At 37.9% G+C, this 16,639-nt stretch overlaps 1 protein-coding gene across 3 annotated transcripts in view; it reads right to left on the bottom strand.

Annotated features, from left to right (window-relative positions):
- Positions 1-16,639, bottom strand: part of MAPK6 (mitogen-activated protein kinase 6) — a 41,711-nt gene that overhangs the window by 5,096 nt on the left and 19,976 nt on the right. For 2 of the 3 annotated variants that reach the window (XM_040492701.1, XM_040492702.1), the window contains exons 2-4: positions 11,508-12,697; positions 10,175-10,319; positions 3,641-3,805 (exon numbers count right to left, since the gene is read on the bottom strand). In XM_040492701.1, the coding sequence (XP_040348635.1) occupies positions 3,641-3,805; positions 10,175-10,319; positions 11,508-12,062 (865 nt within the window). In that variant the 5' untranslated portion in view covers positions 12,063-12,697. Of the gene's footprint in view, positions 1-3,640; positions 3,806-10,169; positions 10,320-11,507; positions 12,698-16,639 lie in introns of those variants that run through there. The other variant, XM_040492703.1, reaches the window with a different exon arrangement.

Below are 16,639 nucleotides of genomic sequence, written 5' to 3'. Positions count from 1 at the left end.
GCAAAATCACACCCACGGCTCACTACAAATTCATACTGTGGAATTGCAATTTGGCCTTTGCTATTATTGCTCAGCAATGTTCCACACCATCTCTTTACACTATATCATTCTCAACAGATAAACCCGCTTCACATTTACCTCAATCCCTAGTTCTTCACTATGGCCTGTCACACACCCTCCTATCTTTACCTCTGTCTCTAAGGAAAAGATAATTCTTCCATTTTCAATTCCCGATTTCTCATTCATGTAAACAACAGCTGATTTTTTACAGCCTTTTATATTTTACAAAGTGTTTTCATATACATTATCTCATTCAATACTCAATCACTCCAATAAAGACTATAGAAACTAAGACTCACTGCTATTCAGGCCCTGCAGTGGCTCAGGGCTGAGGCCTCTTCCTCTCCTCTCCCTTATCCCCCTCTTATCATATTACCCTAATCTAGGAAGTCATTTCACAATACATCAAGCTGTTCTTGGTTGTCTTGCAAAAGAGTCCATCTTAATTAGCCCAGGGACCATGTGTCACAAGGCAAGAGAGACGCTAAGGCACAGTTATGAAGGGCTGACCCAGCACAATCACCATTCTCAGAGAGAAGGGAAATACATATCCCAATACACAAGAGGAATATACTCAAATCCGTAGCATTTGGGAACTGTAGGCAGCAGGTGGAAAGAGGAAGAGATAACAAAGAAACTAGCTAGGCTGAGCTCTCAAGTGCATGCAATATACACATACACAGACTATTTCCATAATTACAGAAAGTTCTATTGGACAGCACTGCTCTAAAGGAAATAAATCTATTTGCTATGATGGTGTTGAAGTGTGCTAAGACAAAAAAAATTTTGATGTGAGAAAGCAAAAGGGAGGATGAGAGATAAGTATAGGGGGAAATGAAAAAAGATTATTTCATTGAAAGATGAAGACCACTAGGGTTCTGGGGTGCCTGGGTGGCTCAGTCGGTTAAGCGTCCGACTTCGGCTCAGGTCATGATCTCGTGGTCGGTGAGTTCGAGCCCCGCGTCGGGCTCTGTGCTGATAGCTCAGAGCCTGGAGCCTGTTTCGGATTCTGTGTCTCCCTCTCTCTCTGACCCTCCCCCATTCATGCTCTGTCTCTCTCGGTCTCAAAAATAAATAAACAGTAAAAAAAAAAAATTAAAAAAAAAAGACCACTAGGGTTCTTAATTGTCTTCATTATTACATGTTAATTCATATGTACTTAATCTCGTTTGGCTTTTTCCTCTGAAGATCATGAACAGAGTGGGACAAAAGAACATGTATTTCTTATGAAGTCCCCATTGCCTCAGAATGTGCTCTGTTCCAAAAATAAAACTCCAATGTTAATCTTGATTAAGAAGAAACTGGTGTAGAGCACATCTACACAACATATCTTTAGTCTCAGGAAATTTAAAAACTCTGCACTGCACTTGTATGTAAGCATAGTTCCGCTACTTGTGAATACCAAGGATCTTTGGGTGATGGTTAATTAACCCATTATGAAAGACATACATTCAATGCATTATGAATAAATCCCAGCCATCAGGCAAATATTCAAGTTGATTCACAACCAACCAAGACATGGTCCTGACCCTAATGAGGGTAGGGGAAATAGAAGATTCAAGTTTGGCTAGCCTGCAAATGCTTCAACAGCAAAGTCCTACATTATTACTAGCTTGCCTCTTTGGATAAGACACAGCAATAGTGACAACGGCTCAAAGCCAATCAAGGTTATTCCTGAGCAATGTCTCTCAACCTGGCTGAGTGGGGCCACACCTGTAGAGGGCTTTAAAAACAGACACCTGCTCTACTCCCCACCTTACCTCCGGATTCTGACCAAACAGTCTGCATTTTTAAAATTTTTTTTTCCACGTTTTTATTTATTTTTGGGACAGAGAGAGACAGAGCATGAACGGGGGAGGGGCAGAGAGAGAGGGAGACACAGAATCGGAAACAGGCTCCAGGCTCTGAGCCATCAGCCCAGAGCCTGACGCGGGGCTCGAACTCACGGACCACGAGATCGTGACCTGGCTGAAGTCGGACGCCTAACCGACTGCGCCACCCAGGCGCCCCGAACAGTCTGCATTTTTAAGAAGCTCCCACTTGGGACACCTGGGTGGCTCAGTCAGTTGAGCATCGGACTCTTGATTTCAGCTCAGGTCATGCTCCCTGGGTCGTAGCATCAAGCTGAGTACAGAGTCTGCTTCAGATTCTCTCCCTCTCTCCTGCTGCCCCTGTCCCCATCTTGTGTTCTCATTCTCGTTCACTCTCTCTCTCAAAAAAAAATTCTCCCACAGAGGATTCTGAGGCACAGTCCAATGCTACGTGACTACTGTTCAGTTGCGAAAAAGGGTGTCATGACATGGCTACAAGGTCAGGAGCAAGACAGCGCACTGGAATCTGAATGTGAAGATAAGACTTGAAGACTGGTTAGGAATGTAGAACTATTGAAAAGGAAGCCTACAAAACCTGCTGAAATTAAATACAGCTGCTTCCTCATTACTTAGGCATTTACTATATAGGTTCTAAGCACAAGTGAAGAAAACAAAATGTCATTATGATATCCCCATCCAGTGCCTATTTCTCAAAACACTTGCTACTTTAAAACACTTTGATACACACTAACCCAAACCACATATAGTGATCAGAGTGGGTAACATGAATAACGGATATGTAATTAAGAGAAACAACTATATATCCCTAACTTGATTCATGAGAGAACTATACAATACTGACATCGATGTATCTTAATATGATAATTCTTAAAAATATAAGACACAATCAACTTTTAAAAAAGATTTTCCTTATGTCCAATGCTCATCCTTAAAAAAATGTTATCCTGGGGCACCTGGCTGGCTCAGTCAATACAGCATGCAACTCTTGATCTGGGGGTTGAGTTCGAGCCCCACATTGGGTGCAGAGATTATTTAAAAATAAAATTTAAAAAAAATTTATCTTACTACAGGTAACCACTACAAGAGTTAAAGACTTTTGTATATTATTTATATCAACAAATCCTGAAGACATGTCACTCTTTTTTGAAACATAAAATTATTGTGTTAATGGTCAACAAAGTTTTGATTCTAAGTTCCTACCCCTTTCAAGCTTGCACAAATTCTCATATTTAGCACCTAATATTCCTAACACGAACCTGCAAACTCTAATGTAATGTGTTTGCTCATATGGAGTTTTGCTCTTTCCTCTACTTCCTTGCCCAGAAGCCTTTGCTTTCTCCCAACTCAATTCACTTTCATATGTAAATAACATGCATATTCATACCCAACTTATCATATAACCCTCACAGAACATTTTAGCTTAATGAGGGACAGTGTTTCTAGATGCTCACCTATGCCAGAGAATCAGAGGCGCAAGCTAAAAAAGTAGATGGAGTTAGAACCAGGAGAGGGGTTCAGTTTATTCAATCTGAAAAATTATTCAGAGGAACAAAGAAAGATATCCCTCTCTAAGAGTCAGGGAAAGGGAAAGTAAGGGTTGAAATTTTAGATATATCTTAATGTCTAAAGACTTTTTGGGAATATAGAGATCCTGCTTGCATGCATGCATGTGCACACGTGTGCATGCACATGCACACACATACACACACACACCCCATTACATGATGGTTACTCTTGAGTAACAATACCTTCTCGACTAATTCCTGGAAGCAGCTGAGTTAAAGGTTTGTGTGGCTCAGTCATGTCATTTCTAATGTAAACTGGAATTACGCTGAGAAGCTCCTGACGATCTTCCTCATGTACTACAGGAATAGATTCTAAAATCAGCTGCATCTGTTCAAGTTCATGTGCACCTGAAATTAGATAAACATCAAATACAATATAAACATATTCCTCAAGGCTTACTTATTTGCAAAAGACATTCTAAAGTTATAGGAAACTAACTTAAATACTGTAATGACCACTGGGAGGAAAACGGTTTTAACTGAATCCTTAATCAGCATGTTTCTTTACTTTGAATACCATCAATCTACTCAAAAAGCAGATCTATTCCGATTTCAGCTCACTGACATATTTACTTTTGGCTGCTTTGTTGCCATAAGAAACTGACACTTATGTTTAGCCTTAAATTAAGGCATCATAAAGTAGTGAGGAAAGCAATGAACTGGGATTCAAGACACATGAATTCTAGTCGTGGCTGTATCGCTAATTAACTGGCTATACCTCTGGGCATACTGAAGATGATAAAGGCTTCATTTCATCACCAGTAAAATGGATGGCTGGACCAGATCTGCACAACAAGAAGTTTTATAGTTATAGGTTACGCTCAGGTAGCCATTTCAGAACCAGTATTAAAGAAATAAAAGTGGGAAGAGGTGCCTGGGTGGCTCAGTAGGTTGGGTGCCCAACTTTGGCTCAGGTCAGGTCATGATCTCACAGTTTGTGAGTTCTACCCCGTGTCCAGATCTGTGCTGACAGCTCAGAGCCTGGAGCCTGGAGCCTGTTTCGGATTTTTTGCCCCCACTCACACTCTGTCTCTCTCTCTCTCAAAAATAAATAAGCATTAAAAAACTAAATAAATAAAATGGTGAACTTTAAGCTAAATGGTGACTAAAGAAAACCATTCAGTTTGCCTTTCCACGAATTTCTAGAATCCATTCAATCTCCCCAATTTTTCTTGGGGTTCCTACTATGAGTAAGGTACTTTAAAATACAGCTATGAGGGCACCTGGGTGGCTCAGTCAGTTAAGTGGCTGACTTGGGCTCAGGTCATGATATCACCGGTTTGTGAATTTGAGCCCCATGTTAGGCTCTTTGCTGCCAGCTCAGAGCCTGGAGCCTGCTTTGGATGCTGTGTCTCCCTTGCTTTCTTCCCCTCCCCAATTCACAATCTGTCTCTCTCAAAAATAAACATTAAAAAAAAAAAAAGTTAAAAGAAATACACCTATGAAACAAAAAAGACCAAACCTCTGTCTTCACGGAGCTTACAATCTAGTGGAGAAAAACAGATAATAACTCTGTCAACATTTATGTCAAATGCCATGAAGAAAAATAGAGTAAGCAGGGAGGATAAATAGCAGTGTTAGGGGCAGGATTATTAATTTATGCAGGATGACCAAGGAAGGCCTCCTTCCTTGGAAATGCTGAAAATTAAAGAAGTTGGAGAACACACCATGCATTCATATGGAGGAAAGGAGTTACAGAAAGATGGGGAAAGGCCCAAAGGCCCATAAGAGACAGAGGGCTTGTCCAAGAAACAACAATTAGTTAAGTGTAGCTGAAACAGAATGGCTGCAGGGAATAGAAGATAAAGTCAGAATGGTACCAGAACACAAAGGGTATGCTTTATCCTGAATTTGATAGGGAGACATTACAGAATTTCAAGTAGAAAAATGGCATGTTCTGATTTATGTTTTCAGAGAAATACCATGGCTACTATGTGGTAATTAGGCTACAGACAGCAAATATTAAAGCAGGAAAGACAGTTAAAAATCCTGCAATTGACCAGGAGAGACACAGTGGTTGACTGAACCACAGGGAGGTGGGAAGCTAATAGAGATAATAACAAGCAGTTAGATTCTGAATATATTTCAAAGGAAGAAGTCCATAGACTCTGTACTGACCAAAGTGAAAGATGAAGCCAAGATGTTTGCCTTGGCAACTAAAAAGTGGATCTGGTTTACACAGATGAGGAAGACAGCAGAAAAAGAAAGGAGGGAGAAATACCAATTCAGTTTTGGATAGGTTAAATATGAGATGCTATTAGACATTTCAGTGGGTGTCTTTTATTGCTCTGTTCATGTGAGGCCTCTATCTAATAAACATCTCCCTCATGCTGCTTTTGTTGAATGGCTCACAAATTTACCAATAAAGGAGAAGAGAATTAAAACTGGATCTTTCAAATCATTTTACATATAATTCTCATTAACTGTTTAAAGTTTACATGGGTGTAAGATCAAAATATTGTTATTTAAAGGTGTTGTTTAATCCAATTATTTTTATTGCTATACTTGAACAATTCTGAATATGCTGAATGAATAATCAATATAGCATTAAGTTCTGACCCCATTTCAAATGACTTAGAGCATGATATAACAATTATAAACAAGCTAGTTTTCCTGATAAAATATTCATTATTGTGGCAGCATTAAAATAAGTCCACAAATTTGGCTGCCTGGCTGGCTCAATCATTAGCCCATGCAACTTTTGATCTCAGGATCCTGAGTTCAAGCCCCTCATTATGTGTAAAATCCACTTTATTTTATACTGTTTTCACGTTTATTTTTGAGAGAGAAAGATACTGAATGTGAGTGGAGGAGGAGCAGAGAGACGGGTAGATGCAGAATCTGAAGCAGGATCCAGGCTCTGAGCTGTCAGCACAGAGCCCAATGCAGGGCTCGAACTCATTAACTATGAGATCAGGACCCGAGCCAAAGTCAAACACTTAACCGACTGAGCCATGCAGGTGCCCTGTAGAACCCACTTAAAAAAAAAAAAAATGTCCACAAATTTTTTGGTACTCTTCCCTTCAAAAGGTGGAATCCAACTTCCCTCCCTTTGAGTGTGAGGTATAGTTAGATGACTTATTTCTAATGCATAAAATAAAGCTGAAATGACAGTGTGTCACTTTTGAGTCTAGGTCACAAAAAGACATGCTGCATTTAGGGTCAACTGGTTTTTGACAAGAGGGCCAAAATAATTCAATCAGAAAGAATAATGTTTTCAGCAAATGGTGCTGGAATAACTGGATATCCACATCCAAAATAATAAAGTTAAATCCTACCTCACACCATATACAAAAATTAGCCCAGAATGGATCACAGACCTAAATTCAAAAACTAAAACTATAAAATTCTTAGGGCTCAGGCAATAATTTCATATATATGACACCAAAAGCAAAAGTGACAAAAGAAAAAAAAATAGATAAAATAGACCTCATCAGAACTAAAATCTTTTGTTTCCAAAGACACCATCTAGAAAGTAAAAAGAGAACCTGTGGAATGGGAGAAAATATATTCAAATCATTTTTCTGATTAAATGATTTGTATCCAGAATATATAAAGAACTCTTATACCTCAAATATAAAATACAAACAACCCAATTTAAAAATATGCAATGGAGGGGCACCTGGGTGGCTCAGTCGGTTAAGTGTCCAACTTCAGCTCAGGTCATGATCTCATGGTTCATGGGTTTGAGCCCCACGTTGGGCTCTGTGCCGACAGCTCAGAGCTTGGAACCTACTTTGGATTCTGTGTCTCCCTCTCTCTCTGCCCCTTCCCCTTCTCATGCTCATGCTCTCTCTCTCTCCAAACATAAACATTAAATAATTAAAAAACAAAAATATGCAATGGATCTAGATAGTTCTCCAAAAATGACACATTGTCAATAAACACACACTCAACATTATTAGTCATTAGGTAAATGCAAATCAAAACCACAATAAGATACTACTTCATATTCAAAAAGAATATAAGACAGACTACATTTTAATTAATGTTGGTGAGAATGTGGAAAAATAGAACCCTCATACACTGCTGGTGGGAATGTAAAGTGTTACAACCACTTTGGAAAATGGTCTAGCACTTCTTCAAAAAGTTAAACATAGAGTTATCATATGACACAGTAATTCTACTCTTAAGTATATACAAATCCAACAGAATGGAAAACATAAAACTACACAAAAACTGTTCACTGATGCACATGGTAGCATCATTAACAATAACCAAGAAGGACAAATAACCCAAATTTCCATAAACTGCTGAATGTATAACCAAAGTGTGGCACATACACAGAGTGGAATTATTTAGCCACAAGAAGAGGACATACTAATACATGTTATAACATGGATGAACCTCCAAAATATTACATTAAGTGAAAGAAGTCAGTCACAAGGCCACTTGTTATATAACTTATTTACATGAAATACCCAGAACAGGCAAATCTACAGAGAAATAAAGTAGCTTAGTGTTTGCCAGGAGCTAGAAGAAGGGGGAAGTGGAAAGTAACTGCTAATGGTTACAGGCTATCTTTTAGGGGGGACAAAAATGTTCCAAAATTAGACGGTTATACAATCCTGTGAATATGCTACAAAATACTGAACTGTATATCTTAAATGGGTGAAGTGTATGGCATGTGAATTACATACTGACAGGACTTTTTTTTTTTTTTTTAAGATACAGAAGCTTTCGGGGCGCCTGGGTGGCGCAGTCGGTTGAGCGTCCGACTTCAGCCAGGTCACGATCTCGCGGTCCGTGAGTTCGAGCCCCGCGTCGGGCTCTGGGCTGATGGCTCGGAGCCTGGAGCCTGTTTCCGATTCTGTGTCTCCCTCTCTCTCTGCCCCTCCCCCGTTCATGCTCTGTCTCTCTCTGTCCCAAAAATGAATAAAACGTTGAAAAAAAAATTAAAAAAAAAAAAAAAAAAAGATACAGAAGCTTTCTCCTTGCTCTCTTTTGGATCATTCATTCTGGGGGAAGCCAGCTTCATGAATCCAACATAATGAAGACATTCAAGCAATCCTATAGAGAAGACCATATGATGACAAACTGAGGCCTCCTAATAAGTCATGCAAGTAAGCTATCTACAAGTGGATCTTCCTGCCCCAGTCAAGCCTTCAGATGACTGCAGACCTAACCAACACCTTGACTAAACAAATCTGAATTAGAACCACCCAGTGAAGTCACCTCCCAATTCCTGACACATACAAAGTATGAGATAATAAATGTTTGTTGTTTAAGCAACTACATTTTGAGACAGTTGGTCATACAGCAACAAATAATACAGTAATTATTTTACATGTTGGAAGGTACTTGAATATCAGGAATATAACCTCCAATTACAGTATTGTTTCTAGGAAAAGATTCAATCCACTCAAGCATTTAGTTTCCAGGAATAACTGGTATTTTCTCAGTTTTCTAAATTGAAATTCAATCACTATCAGACATATCAGAAGAAATTTCAGATAAATTTAGGGGGAAAACTACAAATGATTGGTCAATGTTACGTAAGCTGAGTAGTGCAAATGTCAGCATTAAAAGAGAAAAGTAGGCATTTAGTCATACCACCCTTTCTTCAATAGTGTTCTCCTATGCACCCTTATCTTTCTTTTAGTAATCCTTCTTTTGTAAGCAGACCCTGCCCTTTCTTCTGCTCTTAGCATAATCTGGGAGTGGTGGGAGGGCCACTCTAAGTAACACTGGTTAGAGAGAAAAACAATAATGTCCAAAGAGAGAAAAGACCTAAATCACCATCATGTCAGTTCTCTAACTAAAAAATCTTCAGTACCTTACTACTTCCTGGTTTTCCAAATGGAATTCTTCTGCCTACTTTCTAAGTATTCTGGCCCCATCTTAACTAGACATAGATATCTTCATTATTTGACACCTTGCTTCCATCCAACTTTTTGCACCAATTCTTGCATGTACACGATTTCTGTCATCAAACTTTTCTCACTGATTCAGGCTCATACCCTCATTTACATTACCACTTTTTTCTTTCTCTTCCTCTCACCAAAATTCTTCACTATTTCTATGTAGTGAAAAATCTCATAGCATCAAACTCAGCAAAAAATTCCTTGTTTCTGAAAGGTCAAAGGAGTCAAGCAACAGGACACGGCAGTTCAGGCAACAGGGATGATAGTGGACAAAGAATTACTGGGTTTTCAACAATAGCTAAAAATTTTGACTACAAGTGACAAATACAGACAGCATTATACAACTCAGGTATCATTTACCACAGATTACCAACAAGTATTATAAATCTAAAAATACAACATTATGTTTGGGGTGCCTGGGTGGCTCAGTTGGTTAAGCATCTGACTCTTGATTTTGGCTCAGGTTTCTCATGGTTCATGGGATGGAGTCCCACATGGGTCTCTGCACTGACAGGGTGGAGCCTGCTTGGGATTCTCTCCCAGCCCCACCTCCCGTCCCTCCCTTGCTCACACTATCTCTTTCAAAAAAAACAGACATTTTACAAAAAAACACACAACATTATGTTTAAGATAAATACAAAAGAACACTAAAATTCTGACTGTATTTGCTGTGTGAACAATTCAGTGAATATATGAATAAGTTTTTTAAATTTTTTAAATATTAAAAACACCATTTTCTCTCTTAATATTCCAGACTACAATTGTTTTAAATCTTATGTAATTCTTGCTTCATAGATACATGCAAAATTATTTCTCTTTTGGATAATTTTCCATATATTTTAAAATCTCTAACCTGCAAAGAGGGTTTTACCAGTCAGCATTTCAGCAAAGATGCAGCCTGCAGCCCACATATCAATGGCTTTAGTATAATTATTAGGAGAAAGTAAAAGACGTGGAGACCTGTACCATTTAGTAACCAATCCTTCAGAAAGATGACCCTTAAAAATAAACAAAAACATAGTTCAGTTTTTTTCTTTAGCTGAAGAACAGTACAAAACTTGAATCCCTGATCTTAAAAACGAAACAAAACAAAAAACAATAAAAACGAATTGTGAGATCCTAACAAAATACAGTTGGTTTCTGTATTTTTAAGGCGCTTATACTTTTCTGGCTAAATAGGAGCTTAAACTCCCCCTGGGATTATATAATCTATAAGATGATGTTCACATGAAGTCTGCTGACCAAAATATACTGTAAGAATTTAGTGCTGATTCTAGGTCACACTTTCAAAACATGTTTCAAAAGAGGAGCTATTTTTCACTTCAGGTCTTAATTAAGGAGCAGGCATGTTTCAAATCAATGAGGGAAAGGTAGAGAAGAACACCAAAGGTGCTACTTCTAAACTAATGCCAAGCTCCTTACTAACAACCCAGGGGACTGGCTCTACTACATATCCCACTCTTAACCAATTTTGCTACTTTACATTTATAAAGCATTTAACAAAAACAGTTATACATATATTGTGTTACTTCATCCTCAAAACAACCTTGAAAAATTATGAAGGTAGATGTTAACTAGGGGTTCTTTATAACCAAAGCAGCTCCACTTTAAAATTTTAAAGATCAGGATCCCACAGATAATTTCATTTGAAAACTACAAGACCAAAGTTCAACTCAGAAAATACTAACTTCTTCTATGAAGGCAAAAGGTTACCTAAAGTACAGTTACTATGAATCCCTTTAGCTATTCTTACTTCCCATTTTATCTTCATGCAAATTTAGATAGCAAACTAAATTAAGTGTGCCTAAATAAGGCATAACAGAATACTAGAGACTCAAAGGGACACAAGACATAAAAGTTCAAATAGCATCCCCTCTTAACTTCAGATAGAACCACAATTCTGCCCTACACACTTAAGAATATATCCCACTTTTAAATAAGGGAGAGTTTCAGTTATAATAAATAACCATACACTTTTAAGAATTTTTATGTAATTAGGATCCCACTCTACCTTCCTTTTAAACACAGATTCTGACTGAAAGATCTGTATCAGAAAAAAAAAGGTACCATGTAAAGTTTAACACAGTTAAGGAAAAACATCTGTCATAATATAAAAGAAAATACAAGACCTATTCCTGATGATACACATCAGTTTAAAGATCTGTCTCAGCTGGCTTTGCACCTACCTTATGGGAATAATGGGGATCCATGATCCGTGCAAGACCAAAGTCACCTATCTTCAGCACCAAGTCTTCAGTATTAATGAAAAGATTAGCTGGTTTGAGATCTCTGTGCAGTACGTTTGCAGAGTGAATATATTTGAGCCCACGTAGCAGCTGATACATGAAAAGTCTGGCATGCTCTTCCAGTAAAGGGCCCTGCTCCAGCACATTAGCCAAGTCTGTCTCCATATACTCCTGAACAATGTAAACACTGTTCAGTTCGGTAAGAGAGCCCACATCGTCTGTTAACTGGCTTCCACTAGGACCAAGAATTTCAAACACTTTCACAATGTTATCATGGTCAAGTCTTCTAATAATTTTGATTTCACGTAGAGCATGTTTGACACTTTGGGGATCAGTAAGGACAATTTTCTTGATGGCTACTCTTTTGTCACAGTCATTGTCTACAGCAGAAAAAACCAAGCCATTGCCTCCACAACCCAATGGTTTTAAGTCCATATACCTAGAGCCCAGATCAAAACCATGAATGTTCATGAGACTTTCAAATTTCTCTGCCATTTTGAAACCTCTACTATTGCCTTTTCCTTTCGAATTGTTGAACTTGTGTAAACAAGGAAGAAAACTGACATCAAAAGGAAAGATCTTTCAAAAAAGGAAAAGAAAAATAATTTTGCTTCCACAGCAAGATGATTTCTTGATGTTCATTGCATATGCCAACCAGGCCCGTTGAGTTCCCCTTAGATTTAAAGCTCAAAAAGCTCTACTCATATTGAGAATTAAAAAGATTGCAATACTCATAGTTCAAGAAAGGGGCAGCAACTCTGCAGACATTTACAGAAAACACTCAAGAAACTCAAACGGAATGAAATGACATACTATGCACTCAGATTTACTGTGCTAAACGATTTAACATTTAACAAAAATGTGAATAAATATGCACACAACAGGCTTCTATGAACATTCTCCTCACAGTGCAGATACATTCAGTGTTGGACTGGTCCTGAGCAGCATCATTCTAAGGTGCTGGTAAGCACTATTTCCGTTTTGCCTCTTTTCTTCCTTTGTTGCTGTGTATTTCAACAGGAAGCCCTGGTGGCTGTTGGTTAACAGAAGATGTCTTTTGTTAGTGATCAGGTGGCTCCAGCTCACCACAATCACAATCAAAGCTACCGTCCATCTTACTCTGATACAACCTAGAGGATGAGAAAAAAGAAGGAAAGAGTCACTATTGCAGGAAATGCTCTTCTTACACCTTTGTTAAATGACACGAACTGAGCATTTAGCTATAAACAACTACTGGTACATTGAACTTATTTATTTATAGTCACCAAATGGAAAGATGACCCTCAATCAAAAATAGCTATCCATGTTGTAAGCAATTCACATGTACTAGCTCCGACTCTAGATCCCACCATACTAGATACTTTATAGTATTTACAGTCATTAGGTTGTATCATTTCTTAAATGCCAATGAATGAAGGAAGGTTCATAATTGTTTTACAGAGCTCTTTAGAACTTTTTGAGGACAACATTAGTAACATTTCCCTAAAACAAACAAAAAAACATAATGAGCCTGCAATGTGTTAGTCTTTGTTAAAAAACATGTTTACTTATTAACTATGCCAATGGATATCGAATAAACAAAAATCTAATAGTACAAATAAGAAATCTGCAGAGGATGCTCTTCAGTTTACAAAAGAGTGAACCTGAACAGTGAATAAACCAATAAAGGTGTTTAACTCTACCGGTAATTAGAAAAATCAAATTATTCGAGAAGAAAACATTTCAGATTAGAAAAACATTTTTAAGAGTTTGCTAATATCAAATCTGAGGAGGAATGTGGAAAAACAAGGACTTTCATACAATATTGGTGAGTTTAAATGAGTAAAAGAATGAGAAAGAGCACTTTGGAAAAAATAAATATGTATATGAATAAGTAGCATACCTATGATTTGGTAATTTTTCTTCAAAAAACATTCCCTAGAGAAATACTTGCAAATGAAAAAATGCCCACTTTTTTTTGTAGTGGCAAAATATTAAAAACAGCCTAAACTTTCAACAATTGGAGAATAAATGAACTATATTCATATAGGGAACCACTATATAATAGTAAAAATGAATAGATGGTTGAAATCGCCATACACTCAATTTAAAAAAGCAAACTCAAGATAGAAACGGACATGCTGAAACCAGTTATTTCAGGTTCATAAACAGGCACAATGTTACTTTATATATCTATGTCTATATAGATATAAATACAGATATATGGCAAATGTATTAAAAACATGATTGGTAAGTAACAAATTCATGATAATCATTACTTTGAGCAATGAGAGAAGGGATTACCATCAGGGTGGGGTTACACAGTACGCTACAACTACATCTTTAATTCTTTTTTAAAAAGATGTATGGAGGCATGACAAATTATTAAGAATTTAATAGAACTGGGAGGTATGTATGTGAAGAGTTCATATAGTGGGGGAAGACTGGCTGACAAATAAGCAAAACACAGATGTCAGATGGCAATAACTGATGTAAAGAAAATAAAAGAGAAAGGGCACAGGGAGAGTGGTTAGGGAATGTCTCTAGTGAGGTGATATTGACAGCAAAGCCCCAAAGCAGGTGGGCCTCAGGGGTGCTGTGTGGGAGTAACTGTTGTGGACAGAAGGGCTAGCACATCAAAGCCCCTGAGGGTGAGTATGTGTCTCCTGTCTGAGACACAACTAGGTGGCCAATGTAGTAGCTCATTTAACGCATGTAATACAGGCTAACTCTTATATGGAAAGGCTTGTTGTTGCTGCTTTTTGATCTAATAGCTGGCAAAGGTGTACGTACAGTGTTGTTTTCTGAATGGGTCTGAAGAAATTGGAAGTGGGACAAGTGCAATATTCATTTATTCAAAGGGCTAATCATTTAAAGGCAATGACAAACATGAAATAAAGCAGTCCATTCTGAACTTGAATTATGTGACAACTTTCAATCACCTTCAGCTGTGGCTTAAGAGAACTGCTAGCACTCTCAAACACAGAGCTGTTTCACAGTAGTGAAGCTTTTGTACAATAGGGAATCTGCCTTTATTTCCTGCCTTCTTCATATTGCCACATACCTCACATGTGGAAATACAAGATTCTGAAAAATATAAGGTACAGCTACTTGCCACAATCTGAGCAAACCACTTTCAAGAAATCCACAAACATTATAACTGTGTGAAAGAGAAACTGATGATACTGATAACTCAGAGTCTAGATAAAGAATCCTTATGGCAACAATTTCACAAAAATTGATATTTACTATCACTGAGTTCTTTTAATAAATATGAGCACTTCTTGTATCTGATTAATGTTGTCAACAACATTAATAGCCTAACAGCTTTGTTTTACTCTAACAGAGATAGTTTCTTCTCTTTGCAAGCTTTTGTCTGTTTCTCAGAAATCAAGGAAAAAAACAAACAAGCAGACTCCGAAAGATTCTGTACCTTACCAGTTTGTGCAAAACATTTTAAAGTCTACAAACAAACTTTTGAATTAAAGAATGTTTCAATTTTTAAAAGGCTTTAATGAATACTATCTCCCCTTCCCCTCAATTTTTTCTAGTTGTATACATCTTGGTACTTCCAATTCTCTACCAAATATCCTTTAAAAAACAGTACTTTTTAAATTTATTTTTTAGAAAAAGGGAGAAAGAGAGCACATGTGAGTGACAAAGACAAACAGAATCTTAAGCAGGCTGCTCAGCCCACAGCCTGACACAGGGCTCAATCCTACCACCCTGGGATCATGACCTGAGCCAAAATCAAGGGTTGGACCTTCAACCGACTGAGCCACCCAGGCGCCCCTAAAAAAACAGTATTTTTTTAAGGCGCCAATATTTCTGAAATTTTACATTTCCAGTCTCCACTCGAAACAGAATGTTTGTTTCATACTTATCTTCTTGCCCTTGTGTAGACAATTCCTTAAAGCTCAACTTTTAAGTTTTCTATAAATGTACATTTTAAACTCAGTTCTAGAGACTTGACATAGAGAAAAATCTCTAAGCACTCTCTTAAGCTTCTAGTTCACTAGTAGAGCAATCATAGTCAAGCGCAAATAAGTTAGCTTTGCTAAAAGTGACACCGCTATTATTGGACAGAATAGCACTATAACAGGAACTGCAGCCAGATGACTGGAGAGTCATGAGAACGCCAACATCTCCACTCAAGGCCTCCACCCACATCTGCTCCCTTTAAATCGTAGTGAGACCCAGAAGCATCACAGACCAAAAACTACAAGGATGACAATGCCTTTTCAGATATCTGTGACTGGTCAGCTCTTACAGGGGTAGACAGTGGGTAAAAAATCATATTGGGGAAGGCAAGGACTTGTAACCAACCTGAGAATCACAGAGTCCTCATTACAGATTCAGCTGATGACTATACTGAAAGACTTGAACAGACTTTACAGAAATATGAGACCATTCTAGTGAAAGAAAGGAATGTTAATCACCAAAACTATAATTCTACATTGAGGATTACACTAATAAAAAAAAATGGGGGGGGGGGGGGAAAATATATTTGCGCAGTGATCTACCTCACTGCTCTGTACTAGTCTTTAAAATCCTTCAATATCCATTGGACCAAAAGCTATTGGAGCAGGTTTTCATCCAGGAGCTTGGAAAGTAAGCCCACCTTAATCAGTAAGTTGGAGATAACGCTATACTTCTGCAAGATAAAGTGGATCCACTAAATGTTTCCAATTCATTCATGCTCCTTTCAGCAAGTATTTACTAATTATATGCTATGTACCTGTGAATATACTAGGTACTGGGGGTAAAATAGTAAGTAAAAACAGACTTGTGCCTTGACCTCATGGGGTTTACAGTATGATTGGAAACAAACAATAAACTAATAAAAGGAAAAAAGAGGAAGGCAAAAGGGGACAACTGGTACTTGCAAGGAATGGTACAGGATGCTGAGAACCTGCACACTGGGGGATCTGACCTAATAAAGGAGATCTGGATATATGCCTCTGGAAGCCACAAAAAGGCAGAGTCCTCCCATGCTCACTCTTAGTGACCATGAATACAGTTTCCTCCTTATCACCCTGATGCAAATCCTGATGTCTCCAACTACCTCCATCTTATAGGTCAATCATGGAGTT

This window comes from Herpailurus yagouaroundi, unplaced genomic scaffold, assembly GCF_014898765.1.
Source record: "Herpailurus yagouaroundi ecotype Mexico unplaced genomic scaffold, PumYag 184, whole genome shotgun sequence".
NCBI lineage: Eukaryota > Metazoa > Chordata > Mammalia > Carnivora > Felidae > Herpailurus > Herpailurus yagouaroundi.
The sequence above is the reverse complement of the archived record's forward strand: the minus strand, read 5'-3'. Positions and strand labels throughout refer to the sequence as shown.